This window comes from Dermochelys coriacea, chromosome 2, assembly GCF_009764565.3.
Source record: "Dermochelys coriacea isolate rDerCor1 chromosome 2, rDerCor1.pri.v4, whole genome shotgun sequence".
Taxonomy (NCBI): Eukaryota; Metazoa; Chordata; order Testudines; family Dermochelyidae; genus Dermochelys; species Dermochelys coriacea.
This window is the reverse complement of record NC_050069.1, coordinates 195638727-195657387: the sequence shown is the minus strand read 5'-3', so window position 1 is coordinate 195657387 and position 18661 is coordinate 195638727. Positions and strand designations below refer to the sequence as shown.

Below are 18661 nucleotides of genomic sequence, written 5' to 3'. Positions count from 1 at the left end.
TACTATTTTTCCATAAAATTGAATAAAAAATTAATATTTTGCAGTTCAGCTACTTGTTCTCAATCACATCAGATCCCTTGATTGAGAATGCTTTGTCTTCTGCTTTTGTGCACTTTATCCCAGATTTTGTGATCTTATCCCAGAAGAGCACAAGTGTCTCAGCAGTTCACAGGCCAAAATCTGGCCTTTCACATAGCTGGGGCTTGATGCATTAATTGCTTTGAATATTTATGTATTTTCTCCAACATACTGAAAATGAAGTAGGAAGAGAAGAAAGAGAATTTCTAGAATCTCAAAGTCATCTTTCTAAATTATTTCCAGTGCCCATGTGTTTCCAGAGATGATGCAAAAACTGAAGAAATGTTTTAGCCATCCTCCAACAGGATAATGGTGGTTGAGCTAACAGGAATCATTATTTTGACCTCCTAATATTAGAAGACGACGACATGGGTCATCCATTTTGTTGAAGAAAGAATCTCCTGCATCTGCAGTAACCAAAAACGGTCTGAACACTGTAGAATTAAAATCTCTCAATTGGAATTGGCTAGAGCATTACTTAGAGTCATTAGGTATGAGTTTATTAAGCTCTGATGAATCCTGAACAGCTTACTCTAATGACTCCCCCTAGAAATGACAATCCTATCAAACGAGACCTGAATAAAATTAAATCGAGAGGAGAAACCAGTAATCATGGCTTTTAGCCACAGGTTCCTTCAGGCAATTGTGTTGCATAACTGGACCCTGGAAGAAAAATCTCATGTTGCAAAGTACATCTTTTTAACAGGAGAGAGCAGACTAAATGTTTTATAAGCTTTTTAGCCTCTCTGTTCCTCTTGATTTTCTTTTTCCTAGTTTAACTGTGTGTGTATTCAAACTCTAACAGTAAGAGCAGATGCCATGCCTGCCTTCAGGCCAGTGCAAAGAGATTATGACCTTCTAAGGGAATTTTTAGCTTTCCTTTCTATGAAACCTTTGGAAATACTGGTTCCATCCATGGGAATTAGAAACCTTATCAATGCCAAGAGGGAAAAGCTTATTGTTAGGATAGAGGACCAACATTTGTATTTGTCCAGCTCCCCTATCTCAGCCAATTTACTTGTTTCACATGAATCTAAAGAAGAGCGTCCAGAGATATATGAATAGGAAGTAGTTCCTTCCTTCTCAGAAGGATTTTTGTATCGTCTTTGCTTCCTACCTTGTTCCCATGAGGAAAGCTAAAACAAAGCCAAGAATTTAAAGACCTCTTCTCAGTCAAAGAGGAATGCTCCTTCAATTTACTTTTTAAATACCTGTATTTTGTTTGCATCTCTTATGAGGTGAATGGAACACAGAAGATAAGAAAGGTCCTTTAGTTCTTGTGCTTCGTATGCCTATGTGGATTATTTAAGATGTGTAGTTATCCCTGGAGTCTCTTTTGAAGTCTGAATTAAGACAGGGTCCCAATAGAGTATTATTATGCAGATGGCACTTTATGCCAAGAACTCACATAACTGTTTTATGTGCTGCATAACTCCAAAAAAATTGCTTTTTTCATGCCATCTATCCACTCCTCAGCTCATCATCTGGCCCTTGTGCCATCCTTCTCCAGGTCTATTTTTTCTGTTTTCAGAAAAAGGAGTGTCCAGAGTTTCTCACCCAGTTGTCTCTGCAGCTTTGTGGTTGGGTCTTACCTGACGGTTAAGCTAATTAGTAGGGCCAGTGTTTTCTGGCAATGAAAACAGAGTAATTTCAGATTTTCAAAGCTTTATATTTCAGATATGCATTATATTAATACAAAAAATACATGTATTGACAAACATGAGCGATATGTAATCCTTTACTGCACAAAAATGCAGTAGCCTACATTAGTGTTTACAGACTATTTTTTAAATCGAAACTGTCATTTTTAGAACATAAAAAAGTATTAACTGATCATCATTATAACCACAAAAAATTCTTGCCATGCAAGACTATACATTTAAAATAAAAGTTGGATTATTGTTTCATGCAACTATCTAACAGCACCAGGAACTATGGAATAATTACATTTCTGCTGAAAGTAAATTAATGTTTTATTGCAAATATTTGTATATCAGCATACAAAATATTCATTGACACAAACTTAGGACACATTAAAACTCATTTAGACATACAGCTTCATATTTTCCAATGACATACAGTCATGTTGCAGGGCTAGCACTTGTCCAAGTTTGAAGAAACTGCGTTCAGCATCAACTGAATTTCACAGGATCACCAAAACAACACAAGCAATCTGGTTAAATCTTGGCAAACATTTGTCCATGCTTCTCCAAAAACTGGAGAGAGAAATGTCACTGGGTACTAGGAAGTTTATTTACAATGTTCAAGTAAACTTCCCACTCACCCTCAAGTACAGAATTCAGCAGCAGAATACTCAGTTCATAGTCATTTATGTTGTGGGAAAGTACACGAATTTGCTTGGGATTAAGGATTCTCACATTGTGAAAAAAAATCTATATGCTGGCTGTTTCTCTGTATTTAAGTACCTCTGCACAGCTTTGAAAAACTTGATACTTGAGATTGTCTTCTCTAGTACATTCTGTCCTGTGTACTGCAGTATTACCAGCAAATCAAATGCAATTTTGTACACTTCCGTTGGTAATGTGACCACGATTCAAACTTAAGCAGTGTCCGAACAAGTGGAGTTGCTTCTGCTTGAATAAAAATTGAATGTGCCACAAAATGATACACTGCAATAAACACTTAGCTCCTCTAAAACAGCAGTAGTCCTCCACTTTGATTTCCCTACCAATGAACCCCTTGTAATACTCCACATGATGGCAGAGATATTCTACGGCTTTAAACCAAAGTATTCCATCTTGTTACAACCAGTTGCAAAGGTAATGTTGAGCTTTCAACTCCATGATCGATAAGGTAGACTCTAAGTGCGAGTTTGCATATCAGCTTTTTTTTTTTTTTTTTTTAAATTAGAGCACACAGACTGTCCACTTCTGTAAACAAACAAACAGAGCCAGCATTTGCCTAGTATGCCCAGCAGGTCACATGAATGCAGCTGGTTAAAATGTCACTTAAATGGTCTTCAAATGACTTTCACATTTATTTTGCATTATAAACTACTATATTTGAAAAGTCAATGTTATATAAGGGTCTTTATAACAGCTTGTGCAACTGCAGATTAGTTAACACGTTCTAATTCCACTTTTCTACAAATTTAGCAGCAGCTGGGCAATCTTCTGAAATCTGCATCAGCTGTATTAGAATATTTGCAACATACCAGTTTACACTGTCTGTATATTCATCCACAATTACAGCTACGTGCTGACCCTTCAATTCAGTGACCAGTTGTTGCTTGTTTAGTTCAAAGACACAGGGAAGATTGACTTGTCTCAGTGTACTTGCTTGCAGGATACAGACTCCATTTCATAAGTGCTCGTTTAGGAATTCTCACATTTTGTCTGTTTTTTCTAGTGTGATGTTTGCGTTGCAACAGGCCTCCACCCAGTCTTGTACTATCTTTTCCCTGTATTTCTGATTTTCATTTTGTTGTGCAAGCACACCAGTAATTGTGAGCTGTTGCTTTGCTGCTGTCTCATCGCTGCTCTCTAGCCTTTGCTTTCTTTTTTCTATTGCTGCAATATGACATGGACCTTTAATGTGGTTAAGTACGTGATCCTTTTTAACACGATCAAGAACTTGGCTGCAAATTGTACAAAATAACTTCCCTTCATCCACATGGAGCACATCTCTGCCGAATTCTTTAACTATCCTCAGGGTTAACCATTTTAGGCATTGGTAGTAAATGGCTTGAACAGCTGAAGCACAAGGTGGAAAAATCAGAAGAAATCGGCAATTCCAGAAATGAAAGGTAATTTCAGAAAATGACGCATCAATATCAGCAATTTCCAGAAAACACCGACCCTACTAATTAGAAGGGACGTTTTTGCCCCGAGAAGTGAGGGACGGTGGTTCTTGAAAGGTTTTTAAGTAAATTAGGTAGAGATGGCAAAGTTGTTGTCAAGCCATCCAAATGTGAAGAACCATTGGTTTACATCTGGTCTTATAACAAGTCCTGATCCTACAATCGGGTCTAACTGTGAAATCCATGTGTGAACTCTCCTGTTGACTATACTGTGACATGTTAGACCTTTATTTTGAAGCAGTTTACAGAGATCTAGAATTGGGCTAATTATTATTCTGAGGGTCCACATAGGTGCCAGGCTCAGGGTCCTACTTTGTAACTATGTAACCATATGCCAAAGGTAAATAGGAAGAAACTCTGGGAAGAGAAAGCAATATTTAGAGAAAACCACAAGCACTGACTCAATATATAGGGGGATCCAATCCTCCCTAGAGATTTCTATTTAGAAAAAAAAAGACAATTTGTTATTAAAGCACATTGTGTTAAATTTCAATTTATTAAAAAAAAATCCGCTTTTTAAAAAACAAAATTACTTTTCTTTGAACTTATTTAATATTTTCTTATTTGCCGTTTCCAAAACCTATTTATGCAGAAGACACGGATCTTTTGCTCCTGTTTTCTGATGTTGATGGTTTCTACAATATTTGTGCGTCAGAAGGAATATGTTGATATCTCGGTCCAAGGAAGCTTATTTAGTGTTGATCCTGAGTCATTTCTTTAAGGAAAAGTCCATCCTGCCTCTCTGGGGATCATAATTTAAAAAAATAAAATAATAAAAATAATACAGAGACCAGGAAAAAGACAGCTTGTGCTCACCTGAAGGCAATGTCCTGTTATTGTGTTGGCCCGCCTGATGCATACTCTGCTGTAATAAATTCAGGCATTCTCCAAGGCAGCTTAGGGTGGCAGCAGAGGTAGCTTTTAAAAGCAGCAAGTCCTGATCCAAGGCAGAAAGAGGTCCAGAACCTGGAAGGGATTCAATGGCTTGCACAAGATTCTTCTGTTGTCCCTCCACTTGGCTCATGATCTGTAAGAGTTAAAAAAAAGCCATGTGGTCATAAGAAAAGCCTTCATTTGCACCTTACAAACTGACATGTCAACTGTATTTAAGCCTTACTATAGCTGAATGTTAGTGTTCAGTTAGTCAGTAGAAAACAGACATGCATAAAAATATCTGTGTGAAGAACATAGGCACACTGAAAGAAAGAATTTTAGATTCCTAATTTAAAAAAAAACTAATGCCACTCAAAAAGCTGTTCAGCATGTTAGGGTAAAACAAAACAAAACAAAAAAAAAAGTTGGCATCCTAGATTCAGGTATGAATCATGCTTTATGCTTTTCACTATATGAAAATGATCCAGTGCTATCTCCTTTTCCTTTATTAATTCAAGCTTATAATTCCTCTCCCCAGGATATGATCTGAAAATCCAGATGAACCTAAGCAGAATCTCCTGTCTTTTTCCATTTATAAAATGCTCGGTCATGGACAAAGTGAGTTATTTTTATTTCTCAAAAAAATAATCAGTGAAAATTTGCTTTTTTCAAAATCGAAAGTGATTTGGACCCAGATACCGTATTATTATTATTATTATTATATGTATTTATGAGGCACCTATCACTATAGTATCTGAAACCGCACATTTTAGGGAGATACAGTTCAGCTGCGTTTAGATATGGTCTATCTAGACAGAGAAAAATAAAATGGCATGCACGGCATACTTGCATAAAAGGCAGTAGATGAGAAAATAGTGTGAAGTACAATACTACATATGTTGGATGGTACCAAAAAGAGTAAAGCAACTTTCAGAAACTCTCCTTAATGCTAAGAGGAAAGAGGGTGCTCAAATCTCTAATACAGTTGTGTCCTATAGTTTCTAGGTGGTAGGAGGTACAGCACATAACTACAGTAGGTCACTTTTCTTTCACCTGTCTTTCCAAAGAGAAAAGACTAAATGGAGCACTGGCACATGCAGATGCAAATGCCATTGAAATAACTGGAAGCCAAACCCACCTATGCCAGGGCTGAATTTGGCTCAGGATGTTTTACTTTTGTGAAGCTCTCAGACCTCACCAGGTTATGACTAAAGAGAGAGGTTATCCCTGAACTCTGAGGGATGGTTTGAAGACCATTTCATTCTGCTAGTGCCATCAGTTCCTTACAAGTGTTTGCAGAAGGATTTATTTATTAATTTATGCTGCCACCTACACAGTCTTTTCTTACTTCCACAAGGCAGAATTTGACTCAGACTTATTCCTGAGCCTCTTTCTTTGATGTAATGTATCTTAGAAGGCAGACAAAGTTAAACTAAACATATCCATGATTGGATATACTTATTTGTGGTTCAAGCAAACTCTCACTGAGTGACAAAACATAAGACAGGATTTAGTCACACCAGTATTTAAAAATATTAACAAAATGAACAGAAACAGTGTCCACTAAAACACTGATGTACAATGAGGTTAAATAGAGATGCAAACTTAACTTGATCACTAAACATATCTAGAGTCAGAACATAAACTCCCTTCAGTTGGCGAACACAGATACATTTGAACCCCAGTAGCGTTGACCTTCAAACAATTAATCAGAAGAACAACATCTCCAGAATGTCTGCTATATCCCACTGTGACTCTGTGGGAGTTACAGGATAGACCAGTTTCCAGTTCTCTTTCACTAGAGCTCCTCTGCCAAGCTAAAAGCAAAAAAAAGTCACATTTTCTGTAACTCTGGTCACCCTCCAACTCCAACAATTTTCCCCTATGTCTGATTATTTCCCCAGTCTAGGACTCCCCTGTCTAAAGATATATAGGAAGATACCCCTGGGGAGTTCTGTAAAATTTTAGTTATGTCAGATCCTAATGTTGAAAGTTTCAGGGTTGAGAGAACATCTATTTCTCAAACCATAAAAGGAATTTTAGATCACATTTTAAAATAAAACATACAATATTCCACATGCAGTACACTATTTTGTCCTTTTCTGTTTTTAAAACATTGTGTATTTTGCTAAATCTGGCATTTTAAACCCTTAAAAGTAAAGTGATATTTAATAAAACTTGTAAGGGCATTTAGTAAGTATACACACAGTATCATAGACTAAACTTCAAAATCAGAATATGATCAGAGAGATAAATAAATCATAACCTACCTAACTTCAGCTAGATTAACATCTGGCTGAGTTTACAGACCTGTGAATGCTGATAACATCTACAGAACAATACACCACATTATTTGTGCTGCTGCTATAATTCAACTTATTGATCAGATTTAACTATGACATCATACAAGACATACATTTGCACTAGCATTTACAAAGATCACTAGATACTAGTTATATGAAAGATATATACAATTTAAAATTAATCAGATTACAAACTTTTCAGAGCAGGCGCTATTCTATTCTGTGTTTGTACAGAATCTAACACAGTGGGTCTCTAGTCTCTACCCTAAAACAGATAAACAGTAATCCTGACTGGGGCCTCTACACACTACCCTAATTCAAGCAGTACCAAACACCAAGTTTGTAACTGGTTACAAAAAGGTAGCTATAATCCTAGCATAGATAAATGATAAAAATGTACATTTTCAAGCTAAAATGCAACATCCCTAGAGACACACTCTGAAACCCTCAGAGGATTCAGATGCTTTTATTCAGCACTTTTCTTATAAGTTACTTCCACAGTGACTTGTATTGTATTAAACAATTGAAATTTCTAAGAATAATTTAATGTAATTAGTATTACTTCACTGTGGAAGTCATCAATAAAAAGGAGTTAATGCCTTAAATACATCTCATGCGAACATAGTTTAATTAATAAGATAATTGTAGGATTAGGCTCAAGATTCCAAAGCTGCAGAAAAAGCATTAAAAAATCTAGATGAATTTATAAGAATAAAAAAAAGTCTACCTTAATTTGATTATACTACCACCTTACATATTACAATGAATTGAAGAGGTTTCATACATATTTTTTAAACGTAACATGCTTCACACAGTCTGTCAAAATACCCTGGTTAGAAACAAATGACATTTTCCTGAGATTGATGACTAATAATGTACAAAGATTGAGTCCACTGGAAAAAGAAAAGAAAGAGTTGACTATATTAAAGATGCAATTAAGTATCCTTGCAGACAAGTTATAGGCGGGGAAAATGGAAGGATGTATTATTAGAGAAAGGAAAAGCTAGGTTTAAAAGCCAACTGGATACTAAAAAAAGTTTTAGAGCAAAATTTTAGAGACGATGAGACCCAGAAGGTGATAGATGCATCTCTCAACTACGAATACACAAGCAAACTATGCAGGCAGTGAAAAACTACAGTGAGCGCCTTGTATATGTAAGTACACATCTAACATCCACAGCCTAAAGAGTCTTAATGTAAATACAAACCAAAATTTCAGTGGAAAACAGATTGGCTTTTGGGTGGCTATATATAGGGGATAATTAAATATTTGCAAAATCGAGATAGAGAATCAGGAACAACACATAACTGTGTTCTCAAATTACTGCCAGAAACTTGAGGAGGTGGATGAATTTTGTTTAAAACCTGACATCAAAAATACATTTTTAAACACAATTTCATGTTCAACAATGGGCAATTCAGCACATATGAACACCTAAAGGCAACATTTCAACAATCCTGTAACATTTAGGATGTGGTGTAAAGAAAGGCAACCAAACACATTCTGTGTTATAGTAAATAAAAGCTATAATTAACTGCTAAAAAATTTTTTTTAAAAAAATCAAGAAATATTGAAAGTGCCATTTCTGCAGTAGAAGAAAAATCACAGTAATTCAATGGTTATTAAAAGGTACATTAATCTTTCCACTGCAGAAATGCCACCTTACAAACCTTGAATGTCAACTTTGATTTAAAGGGAAATTTGTTTCTGAGACTCAGTAAAAAAAGAAATACCCTTCATTAAGGGTATTCTAACAACAATAAACTCTTTATTATTGTTTTATCACCATCCTAAATTAGAGATAAATTGAAATTTAAAAAAATCTAACTAGCCCACCTAAGTTGACAACCCATGACTGCTTTTTTGGCATGGCCTTAAAAAGACCTCATCTTGTAAATCAGACTATAAATACACCTCTCCAAAATTAAAAAGGATATGACAGTGTGCTATCCAGTCCACAGTGGTGCTATAAACAGAACACTTATTTTCTTTGAATCAATGCACTTGGAGATTGCAACCATTGTGGGCCATATTATGACATTAAGGCAAATACCCCCTTTGGATATCTGCAGAGCTGCCCCACACCAGGGAGTTTTGAGAAGTATACCACAGCACAATGCTCCCAGGAATTCCCAGGTATATAGGCAGAACAATGCCCATCATATTACCTTTCAGACCAGGCAGAGTGCTCAACTCCCCAGCCAGCCCTGTTGGTCAATGTAGAGAGCAGGGAGAAAACAGGGTCAAGACCACTGCCCACATCTCAGCCCCTTCAAAACAAGGGTATGTCAACACTGCGGGGGTGGGGGAGAAAGGTGTGTTTTAACTCAGGTGGGCTAACTCCAGTTAAAATTGCAGTGAAGACACCACAATTTGGCTTTTAATTCAGGTTAGCTGCTTGAGTTAACGATGCCTCTGTGGAGGTTGGAGTTGAATTTGAGCTGCTACCCTGAGTTAAAAGCTGTCTTCCCCGCCCCCATCCTATTTCAACCTGAGTTAGGAACACACTTCTCCCACTCCACCCCAAATGTAGACACACTTTGAGTGCAAGGACTCCAACTCTTCCTGGCCCTGCACTGGGGATGCAAGGTTGTGGGGAGACTCTTCAAGTTTCCCATAGCTACAATCTGGCCCTATATCTGACCATTTAATAAGGCAAATTTGACATGTTAGATTTTAAGAGGAACTAACTTCATGTATATTTAATGGCTTTACACTAGTAGTTAGAGCAGGGGTGGGCAAACACTTTGGCCTAAGGGCCACATCTGGGTATGGAAATTGTATGGCAGGCCATGAATACTCATGAAATTGGGGATTGGAATGTCGGAGGGGATGAGGGGCTGGGAGTGCAGGCGGGTGCTCCAGGTTGGGGGTGCAGGAGGGTGCTCCGAGGGGTTTGGAGAGTGGGTGGGGGATCAGGGCTGGGGCAGGAGGTTGGGGGTCAGGGTGCAGGCTCTGGGCAGAGCTTAACTCAAGCAGCTCCCAGAAGCAGCGACATGTCCTCCCTCCAACTCCTATGTGGAGGCATGGCCAAACCATTGGCTGTGGTTGCCACCCAATAGGAGCTGCAAGGGCAGCATGCGGAGCCCCGTGGCTGCCCCTATGCAAAGGAAGCGGAGGGGGGATGTGCTGCTGCTTCCAGGAGCCACATGGATCCCTGGCATGCCTGGAGCAAGACAAGCCCTGAACCCCACTCCCTGGCTGGAGCTCGAGGGCTGGATTAAAATGTCTGGAGAGCCAGATGCAGGCCTCAGGCCATAGTTTGCCCACTTCTGAATTAGAGAAACTACTGCATAAGTGTACAATACACTCCAGGATGACATGAAAACTCTCTCTCTCTATGAATAGGAGCCCATAGAGATTCTGAATTGCCAAGTTTTACTGCAATGTTCTTAACACTAAGTTGAATGTGCCCTTGATACCAATGCCAATATGCTATTCTCTCTGTTTTAGCCTGTAGATAGAATACTAACATGTGACAGTCTATTAGCAAACACCAACAGCAAATGGACCAGTCTGTAGCAATCTCCTTTAAAAGATTTCACACTATCAAGAATATTTAAAAAAAAAAACCTCTTGCATTATAACAATTGTGTGCAGTTCGAAAAAATCATTCCTGACCTGAAGTGTTTCATAAGAAAAAATGAGAAGTCAGGAAAAAAAAACACTATAGTCATTTGGAGAGGTCATAGCTATAGAAATAACAATCACATTAGGAAAGCTTTAACAATTCAAATGACAACATAAAGCATCACAATTAAGGCGAAATTCATTGCCTCACCATTCCCTGTCCAAAGCCCTAGAAGGTACTACGGAGAGAGCCAAGCTAGCCCTCGTTGAGTCTTGCCCAATTCTTTCTTAACACAATTGTTTTTTCTGTAAAAGTTATATCCTTATAGGTATCAACTGCTCCTTTTCTAACTTTTTTTTTTTAAGCAAAGTGTTTTTTAGATTAGGTCTGAAAGGTATAGTACCTTCCACAAATCCTTTACTGCTGTTGTTTACATTTTAATGCCATAAGTAAAGCTTATCAAAGAGAAAATGAGGGAGAGAACATGTGTGGGAGACCAGGCTTTGGAAATTACTTTAGGTTCCTGGACTGGCAAGTCCAACCTCACCACAGATGCTCTGAGGACTTTGTTCACATTTCAGGTAAACAAGCACGTATCGTAGCAACCGTATTTTGTAAGATTCCAAGATGTTGTAAGAAAACTCACAGAAGCATGCTGCATGTAAAGGGAAAACTGTCCATACAAAATGAGCAAGTTCAATCCCTGCAACTCTAATTCCACCTTGAGCAAGAGAGCTCCTCATTACGTGCTCTTGACATGAACCCGGTCAACAGGGATAAAAACCTCATATGTTTTAGAAGTTTAAAAAAGAAAACACCACACGCAGCCAAATACATACCTAGCATAACTCTGTTGACATCAAACCAGTCACATCAATAATTAATCTGACCCACTGGCTATAAGTTTACTCAGGTTTATGATCTCCCTCCAGTGTTTTGTTCTTTTTTTTTCCTTTTTTGTTTGTTTTAATATATCACTTTTGGCCTAATTTCAGTTGCTGGGTTTAGTGTGAGGGTACTGGGTGGTGTTGGTTGCCTGTAATATACAGAAGATCAGACGACGTGATCCGGTAGTCCCTTCTGGTTTTAAACTCTATGACTGATTTACAGCAACCAGGTCTCAGCTCTTAGGAAAAAGAAAACGTATACATACTTACCTCACAGATATCTTTCTTTACATAGAAAGACCTGCCTATCACATACTGGGCCTTTAGCCTGCTTCCATGTTTAGCAAATGCAGAACTCAGCCTTGTCAATCACTGGCTCACAGATACACCATTCCAACTGCAAAGCCAGCCAAACTGAAAAAACCCCACAACTATGATGCAAATGAGTAAAGCATTCATAACTTTAAACCATGGATATTTTCTATTGCAAAATATGAGACAATTGTTATTTGCTTAGCTTCTGAACAGTGATCCCTTAATCCTATCCAAGGTCACTCGGATCTATGGGCCTTAATACTTAAATAAAGGAAATTTTCAGATAAGCACATACAATTTTTCTTTTCTTCAGCACAGTAATATCCACAGATCTTACAGTGGGGTTTTATCAGCAGCATGCAGAAAAGGAGGCTAAATTATAGCTTAGCACACAAGTGAAACTGAAATAGCTATGCACAAAGGTCATTTCTTGATTGCCTGAGGCATTACAGCAAACAATACCATCCTCCCATAAAACAGTGTTCTGAACATCAACTTTGAAGCATTTTATGAAGAAAAAAAAATCAGGGAAAACCAGGACGCCACCTCACTGATTTCTCCTAAAGTTCTGCAGTACGGAAGTTTGTTCACCTCGTCTCCAACAAGATTGGTAGGTTTCAGGCAGGAGGGATATATCTGACTGACAGGTCTGAGTTCAAAGCTGCGAGCAGGCTGAAAACTCACTGTAGAATCTATGAACATTACGATGCTGATGAAAAAATGTTAAAAGGATAAAAAGAGCAATGAGATTAAGCAATAATTTGAAAATATTTTAGAAAAACCATAAAGAGAATGACTTTCACATCAATTGTCCTTTCTTGACTATTGAGTTCTTTTCATTACAGAGGAACAATGTTATTATTCATCACCATTACGCCACCTCAAAGTAGCAGTCTTCATGACCTCAATTATTTTAAAAAGGCAAGTTATGAATAGTAAAATTGAAACAGCTATAAAACAGTTAATAAGGCCTCGAAATTTGCAGATTTTCAGCACCTCTCAACTGAGCTACTGAAAGCAAAGTTAGCTGGTGATTTCCCTCTCTGGCTCAGCCAACCCAAGGATTGTGACAGTCCCTTCCCCTTTTTCATCTAAACCTGACTTTTCGGGGGTGGGAGGAAACTAGGACAAGTGTAAAGGAGCAATTGGCCACTATGACTGACCAAACATAGGGAGAAAAGGGGAAGAGTGGCAAGTTCTCCCACTTTCCTGGCTGAGATAATCACCATCAGGAAATTCACTTTCAACTGTAAATCCACCAAGCAGAGAGGTCAAAAGGAAGGTTTAGATAACCTGCAAGGCATCAGGTTCAGACTCCAGGGAAGGCACCAAGGACATGAATAGAGACTAGAGAAAGGTCACAGTGGCTTAAAGGAACAATGCCAGCAGGGGAGAGGAACCCATCACCTTCCCCTATTTATCTGACTTCTTAGGCATTTTGAACACAAGTTTCAACTCTGAAGGAGATTGGGGTAGCCTTTGTCCAAGTCCTCCTGTAGAAAATCTAAAAGAGCTGGGATTCCGGGTCATCTAACAGCAGCACATCTTGCCCTACAAAATTCGGGGGGGTGGGGAGTGGGGAGGGGGAAACCACCCCACATACAGAAAGCAAAAGAGATACCTTATTTTTTTTGAGAGTGCAGCCAGGTTTTAGTCCTTACCAGACATGCCCCAAACCTTCAGGATGCTCTTTCAAGAACTGGGCTGAGCAATTAAACTCACCTGGGCATAGGTGCATTATTGGATCCTGATGAATAAGACATTGGTCTTCTTTACCCCCTGGAAAAGCTTCAGGAGGTCTGTATATTATGCCCAATCTTACCAACCTGTGCCAAAAATTATTTTCAATACTATTTCAAATCTTTTTGAGGAAGGAGGAACAGAAAATCTTGCCTTACTGTAACCACAAGCTAGCAAATTGCTGATCTGGACACAAGATGAACAGATGGTCACTAAAAACCGTGTGGCACTCTAAACAACCAATTCTAACAAAAGTCTCTATTTTGCTACCCAGGGAATCTTTTTAGCTGTTGGATTCCTTGGGGATGTCAGTCTCTTTTGAGGAAGACTATATTTTAGGAGTCTATTTAGGGGACAAGAACGATTTATCTGCAAAGTCTTATGGGAGCTTATATGACCTATCAGCAGATTTAGCAAACAATAGCTTGCCATCAGGAGAGGTGTAGGTGATCTGACTGGAGGGAGCCCCAGAGACGAGGAAAATCTTGGATGGTGATTGGTTGTCAACTAGCCTGACAGCAAGCATGCCGTCACAAACTAAACCACAGAATGGTCTTGATACTTATGTTAAATGGGGCTTTTCAAAAGCTTCTATGGTAAATTATTCTTTGTACAGCTTTTATACAACAGATTACCTTGAATTCTACAGTTCAAAGTATCGCTCTAGTGGTTACCAATGGATTTTTTTTTAAACTACTGCAGTTTTCTTACAGTTCAGCAGGACTACTTTTCTGAAGCTTCTGGCTGTCACATATAACTGGAAAGCATATTTTGATCATATGCAATTAAGGAAAGTATATGAATTCTTCAAAGGATTCAGAAGCATGCCTACAAGTTGCTAGTTACAAAGTAAAAAATTACCAATTAAATTACATTGGTTTATCCTTCAGGTGCTACATGGAAATTAAACTCCATCTAACATGCTTATGCAGACTTCAGAAGAGAAAAAACCCTGAGCAATTAAATGACTGAACAATATTTATTTAGTATTTAATCAATCAATAGTATGTTTTTCTCCCTCTGAACTTAACTCACAAAGATATATTTACCCAGGTTCCTAAAGGCTGTCTTAATATACTAAGGTAGGGATGCTTTGAGTGTGCACTTCCAAACAACCTCAACTTTACGCTGCTGTGACCATGAAGTGGAGGGAGGACAGAAACGGGGGTGGGGGAAGAGAAGATAAAATGTCTTAAAAAAAAGCTTAATCTGGTACCAGAAAAACTAAAATGCCTTAATCATGATTATGTGGTTGTAATCTGGCATCACTACAGGGCAAAGTTAAGGTTGCTGGGTACCTTAACTGTGCATTTCTGTATACTAGCATATTTGGTCTTAAAAAAAATTTGAATGCATACGCACAAACCCTTCTATATGCTATTCTGTAAATATATTTGCTTCTAATTAATTCTGTGTCTTACTCACTCTGTAAAGCTTTTGGAGATATGTGTCTAGGGTTCTCCAAAATAGTGTAAAATAAAAATTACTATTTTAAGATTATGTTAAACATTTGATGTCACATCCAAGATTACTTTAAAGAAAGTCTGGAAACTAGTGTACAAAAGGAGAACTTTGGTATGCACTTTGCTCATTATTACCACAAAAGATCTGAAATATGTATTAAACATTTTCCGCTTTTAGATTCCCTTTTAGATGCACAATTGATACTATGAAAAAGCTTCAGCTTTATTCAGAATAGATAAACATTTCCCACCTGATACTCTGCAAAGCTCACTAATTCTGTCAGGTGACTATGTTGTCCTTCATGAGATTATTCTATGGTTTACAGTTAAATTGGAAAAATGACAAAATGCTGAAGTTTTCAAGTACTTTTAACCCTACTCAAACTCTGTTATTAAAGATACATTTAATAGCAAGATCCTGCTAGCATTTCTGAAAAGAAACACTTCAAAAGTCTTCAAACATGCTTCAAAAGATGGTATTTTCTATCATTTTTTATTTAGAAAGGCAGTTCTAAAAGCTGAAAGTGGCTTAATACATACTTGAGACCTTTTATGGTAATAATGAGCTAAGTGCACAACAAAGCTCTGCTTTTGTACATGGATCTCCAGACTTTCTTTAAAAGTAATCTCTGCAGGTCCCCAAAGGTGACAAAGAATTGGTCTGTCTAAAGTATATATAACTCAATGTACAAACTGACTGCCATTTGCCATAAGATTTGATTACTGTAACAGAAGGCTGAACTCAAATCCAAGATACAGAAGAGCTGTCCTGCATTAAACTGGCTGAAAGGAAGCTAAAACACAAGTTACTTAACTTTCCCCATGAACAAGGAAAACCACATTATCCATACAATTAGTATATGGCACGTAGGTCACCATTTTCACATCAGCTCTGTTATTCATTATGACACTTAACTCACCTAGCTGAAGTAAGGTCAAAAGGAAGAGTAAGGAGCAAGAAAAATAATCCAAGATTCAAAACTCACCCATTGAACTGCTGCAAGCTCTACAGACCAGACCCTCAGCTAGTATAAGCTGATATAGCTCAATTAACTTCAGTGAATTGAAGCGGCCCTACAAATACAACCATGTTTCTATAGTCAATTTATGACACTCATCTGACAGCTATTACACACACAGCTGAGCTGCGTCTACACAGCACTTTTCCCACAAAACCTACAAATGTCAGTGTTTGAGAGTCTATATCTCCCCAATTGCCTAAATACAACAGTGTCAGCACATTCTGGGAAAGTATGAGCAGCCATCCCAGAATGGTAGGCAAAGCCTGCCTGAAGGACATGCAGGGGCAAGGGGCCATGCATTCGAGGACATCCTACTACATAGGAACCTGGGAGGAAGGAGGACCAGCAAAACCAATTTCAGAGGAACAACTAGGGAAGTCATCTCAACTGCAAAAAGACTAAAATGTGTGCCAAATCTGTAACAGGAAGATAGCCATATATCAGCACAGACCATTAGCAAGGATGAAACACTTATTTACCATAAAAAGAAAAGGAGGACTTGTGGCACCTTAGAGACTAACAAATTTATTTGAGCATCCGATGAAGTGAGCTGTAGCTCACAAAAGCTTATGCTCAAATAAATTTGTTAGTCTCTAAGGTGCCACAAGTCCTCCTTTTCTTTTTGCGGATACAGACTAACACGGCTGCTACTCTGAAACCTGTCGTTAGCTACCATAGTTATTAACCAAGTATGAACCACTTGTGTCTTGACAAAACCATGATTACATCAGCCACACAAGTGATAGGAAGGAATCTGGTTCAAAGCTGTAGTGCCCTGCATACAAATCCTTAATAGCTATTCAGGTCCCTGAATACAAGTCCTTAATAGCTATTCAAGTCCCAAAATCCAGATAACACAGGCAAGTCTGAGCCACAATATAAAAACTCTAGAGACTGGGTCTTAATTTCTTTAATTCAATATCTCTCATTCATTAGGTATGTCCTAGTTATTGTGCAACTGAAATGTCTGCTGGAACCATGTATTTTGACATATAGTACCTGGGGAGTTACCCAAGGACTTGAAGATTTCAGAGTGGAAGAGTCTGTCTTAAAACATTTATAATCATGTAAATTGAATGGTAAACAGGTAAAATGTGGCAAACTAAATAACCACCATAAAGTTTGCCTTCTTTGTTTAGCTTCTTCTATAAGGACGTGTACGTCGACCAAAATATAAGCCTTTATATTTAATACTTGAAGCTCAACTGCCACCTGCCTAGAATTACAATGGCATCTCTGAGCACAAAGAACACTCACAATTATCCTCACCTTCATTTAATAAAAACCAGCATCTAAAAATCTGATTATCAAGCTAACAAAATAGTACAGTACAGGCATCTCAGAGGCAACACATCCCGACCAAAAAAAAATTAAAAAGTGGCGGCAGTGGAGTGTTTAACGTGCTTTGTCAAACTCTTATTTACTCAGAAGGCAGCTGCTGCATCATCCAGCTTCCCAGAAACCAGTGCTGAAATTAAGGTCACCAGTAAAGGGCAATGAAATGGGTTATTAAACTGTAGATAAAAGGTTAATAGGAATATGTTTTCTATATAATACTTCACTGCTCCCAAGTTACAAATTTATATGCAGTTGTATTTTTTAAATAAGTATGAGGGATTTGAGGGTGTCCCCCCAGCTCCCAGATTTTCTTTTTACAATTCAGACTGGAAAGTGATTTATAGGTAGATGGGCATGTTATTTATTTCATGTTATTTCACTCCAGTTGAAGTAGTACAATTATATTTACTTATGAAAAGTTTCAGACAAGGGTTTTGAAGAAGCCTACAGAAGTTAGGCACCAAACTCCCAGTGAAATTCAATTCTCTCAGGCTCCTTTGAAAACACCATCCTCAATTAATTTTAATATTTAAGCTTATTAATAAACTATGTCACCGTATTCCTATCTATCTCTAATTTATGAGGAAAACAAATGTTAGGAAATCTCCTCATTTAGCTCTCATGTACCCCAAGTGACATTTCATTGAAGAAATCCTGATTTATTCTATTGATACTTCATACTTAAATACATGTTTGAAGATTACAACTGTCACTTCTGCATACCTGCTCTAATGCTTTTAAAAGGTACTAGTAAAAAAAAAGTGATAATGCAAGTAACTATGTTAATGTATCACTGCTGTGATCAATGTTTCAAATGTAGAGTCAGGAAATTCAGAGATAAGGGGCCAAATTCTCTGTTAGCATAACTCCACTGAAGCCAATAGAGAATTACCATAGGTGCTGGAACTAGGAGTTCTGGAGTGCTGCCGCACCCACTTCCATCACTTACAGAGTTTACAGTTTACTTCAATGGCTTTCAGCACCCCCACTTTACAAATTGTTCCAGCACCCCTGAGAGTTACATGTGTCATAAGGTTCCTATAGCAACTTCATCTCTCTCTCCTTGTATATCTATATTCCATGGTAAATCAACATTTGTCCAATAATCCAAAATGATGCATGTAAAATGTTATAAAACAAGATGTTTAGTTTTAGTCTTCAAAAACATTACAACTAAAAAGGAAGTCCAGGAAACAACAAGAATTATTAGAAGCATGGATACCTAATTTAACAGTTTTAAATATACACAA

The 18661-nt window shown here is 37.8% G+C and overlaps 1 protein-coding gene across 1 annotated transcript in view; it reads right to left on the bottom strand.

The window, feature by feature from the left end:
- The window catches only part of OSBPL10 (oxysterol binding protein like 10), a 187123-nt gene that overhangs the window by 75615 nt on the left and 92847 nt on the right, over positions 1 to 18661 (bottom strand). The window contains exon 5 of the mRNA XM_038388596.2: positions 4715 to 4925. Within this exon, the coding sequence (XP_038244524.1) occupies positions 4715 to 4925 (211 nt within the window). The remainder of the gene's footprint in view (positions 1 to 4714; positions 4926 to 18661) is intronic.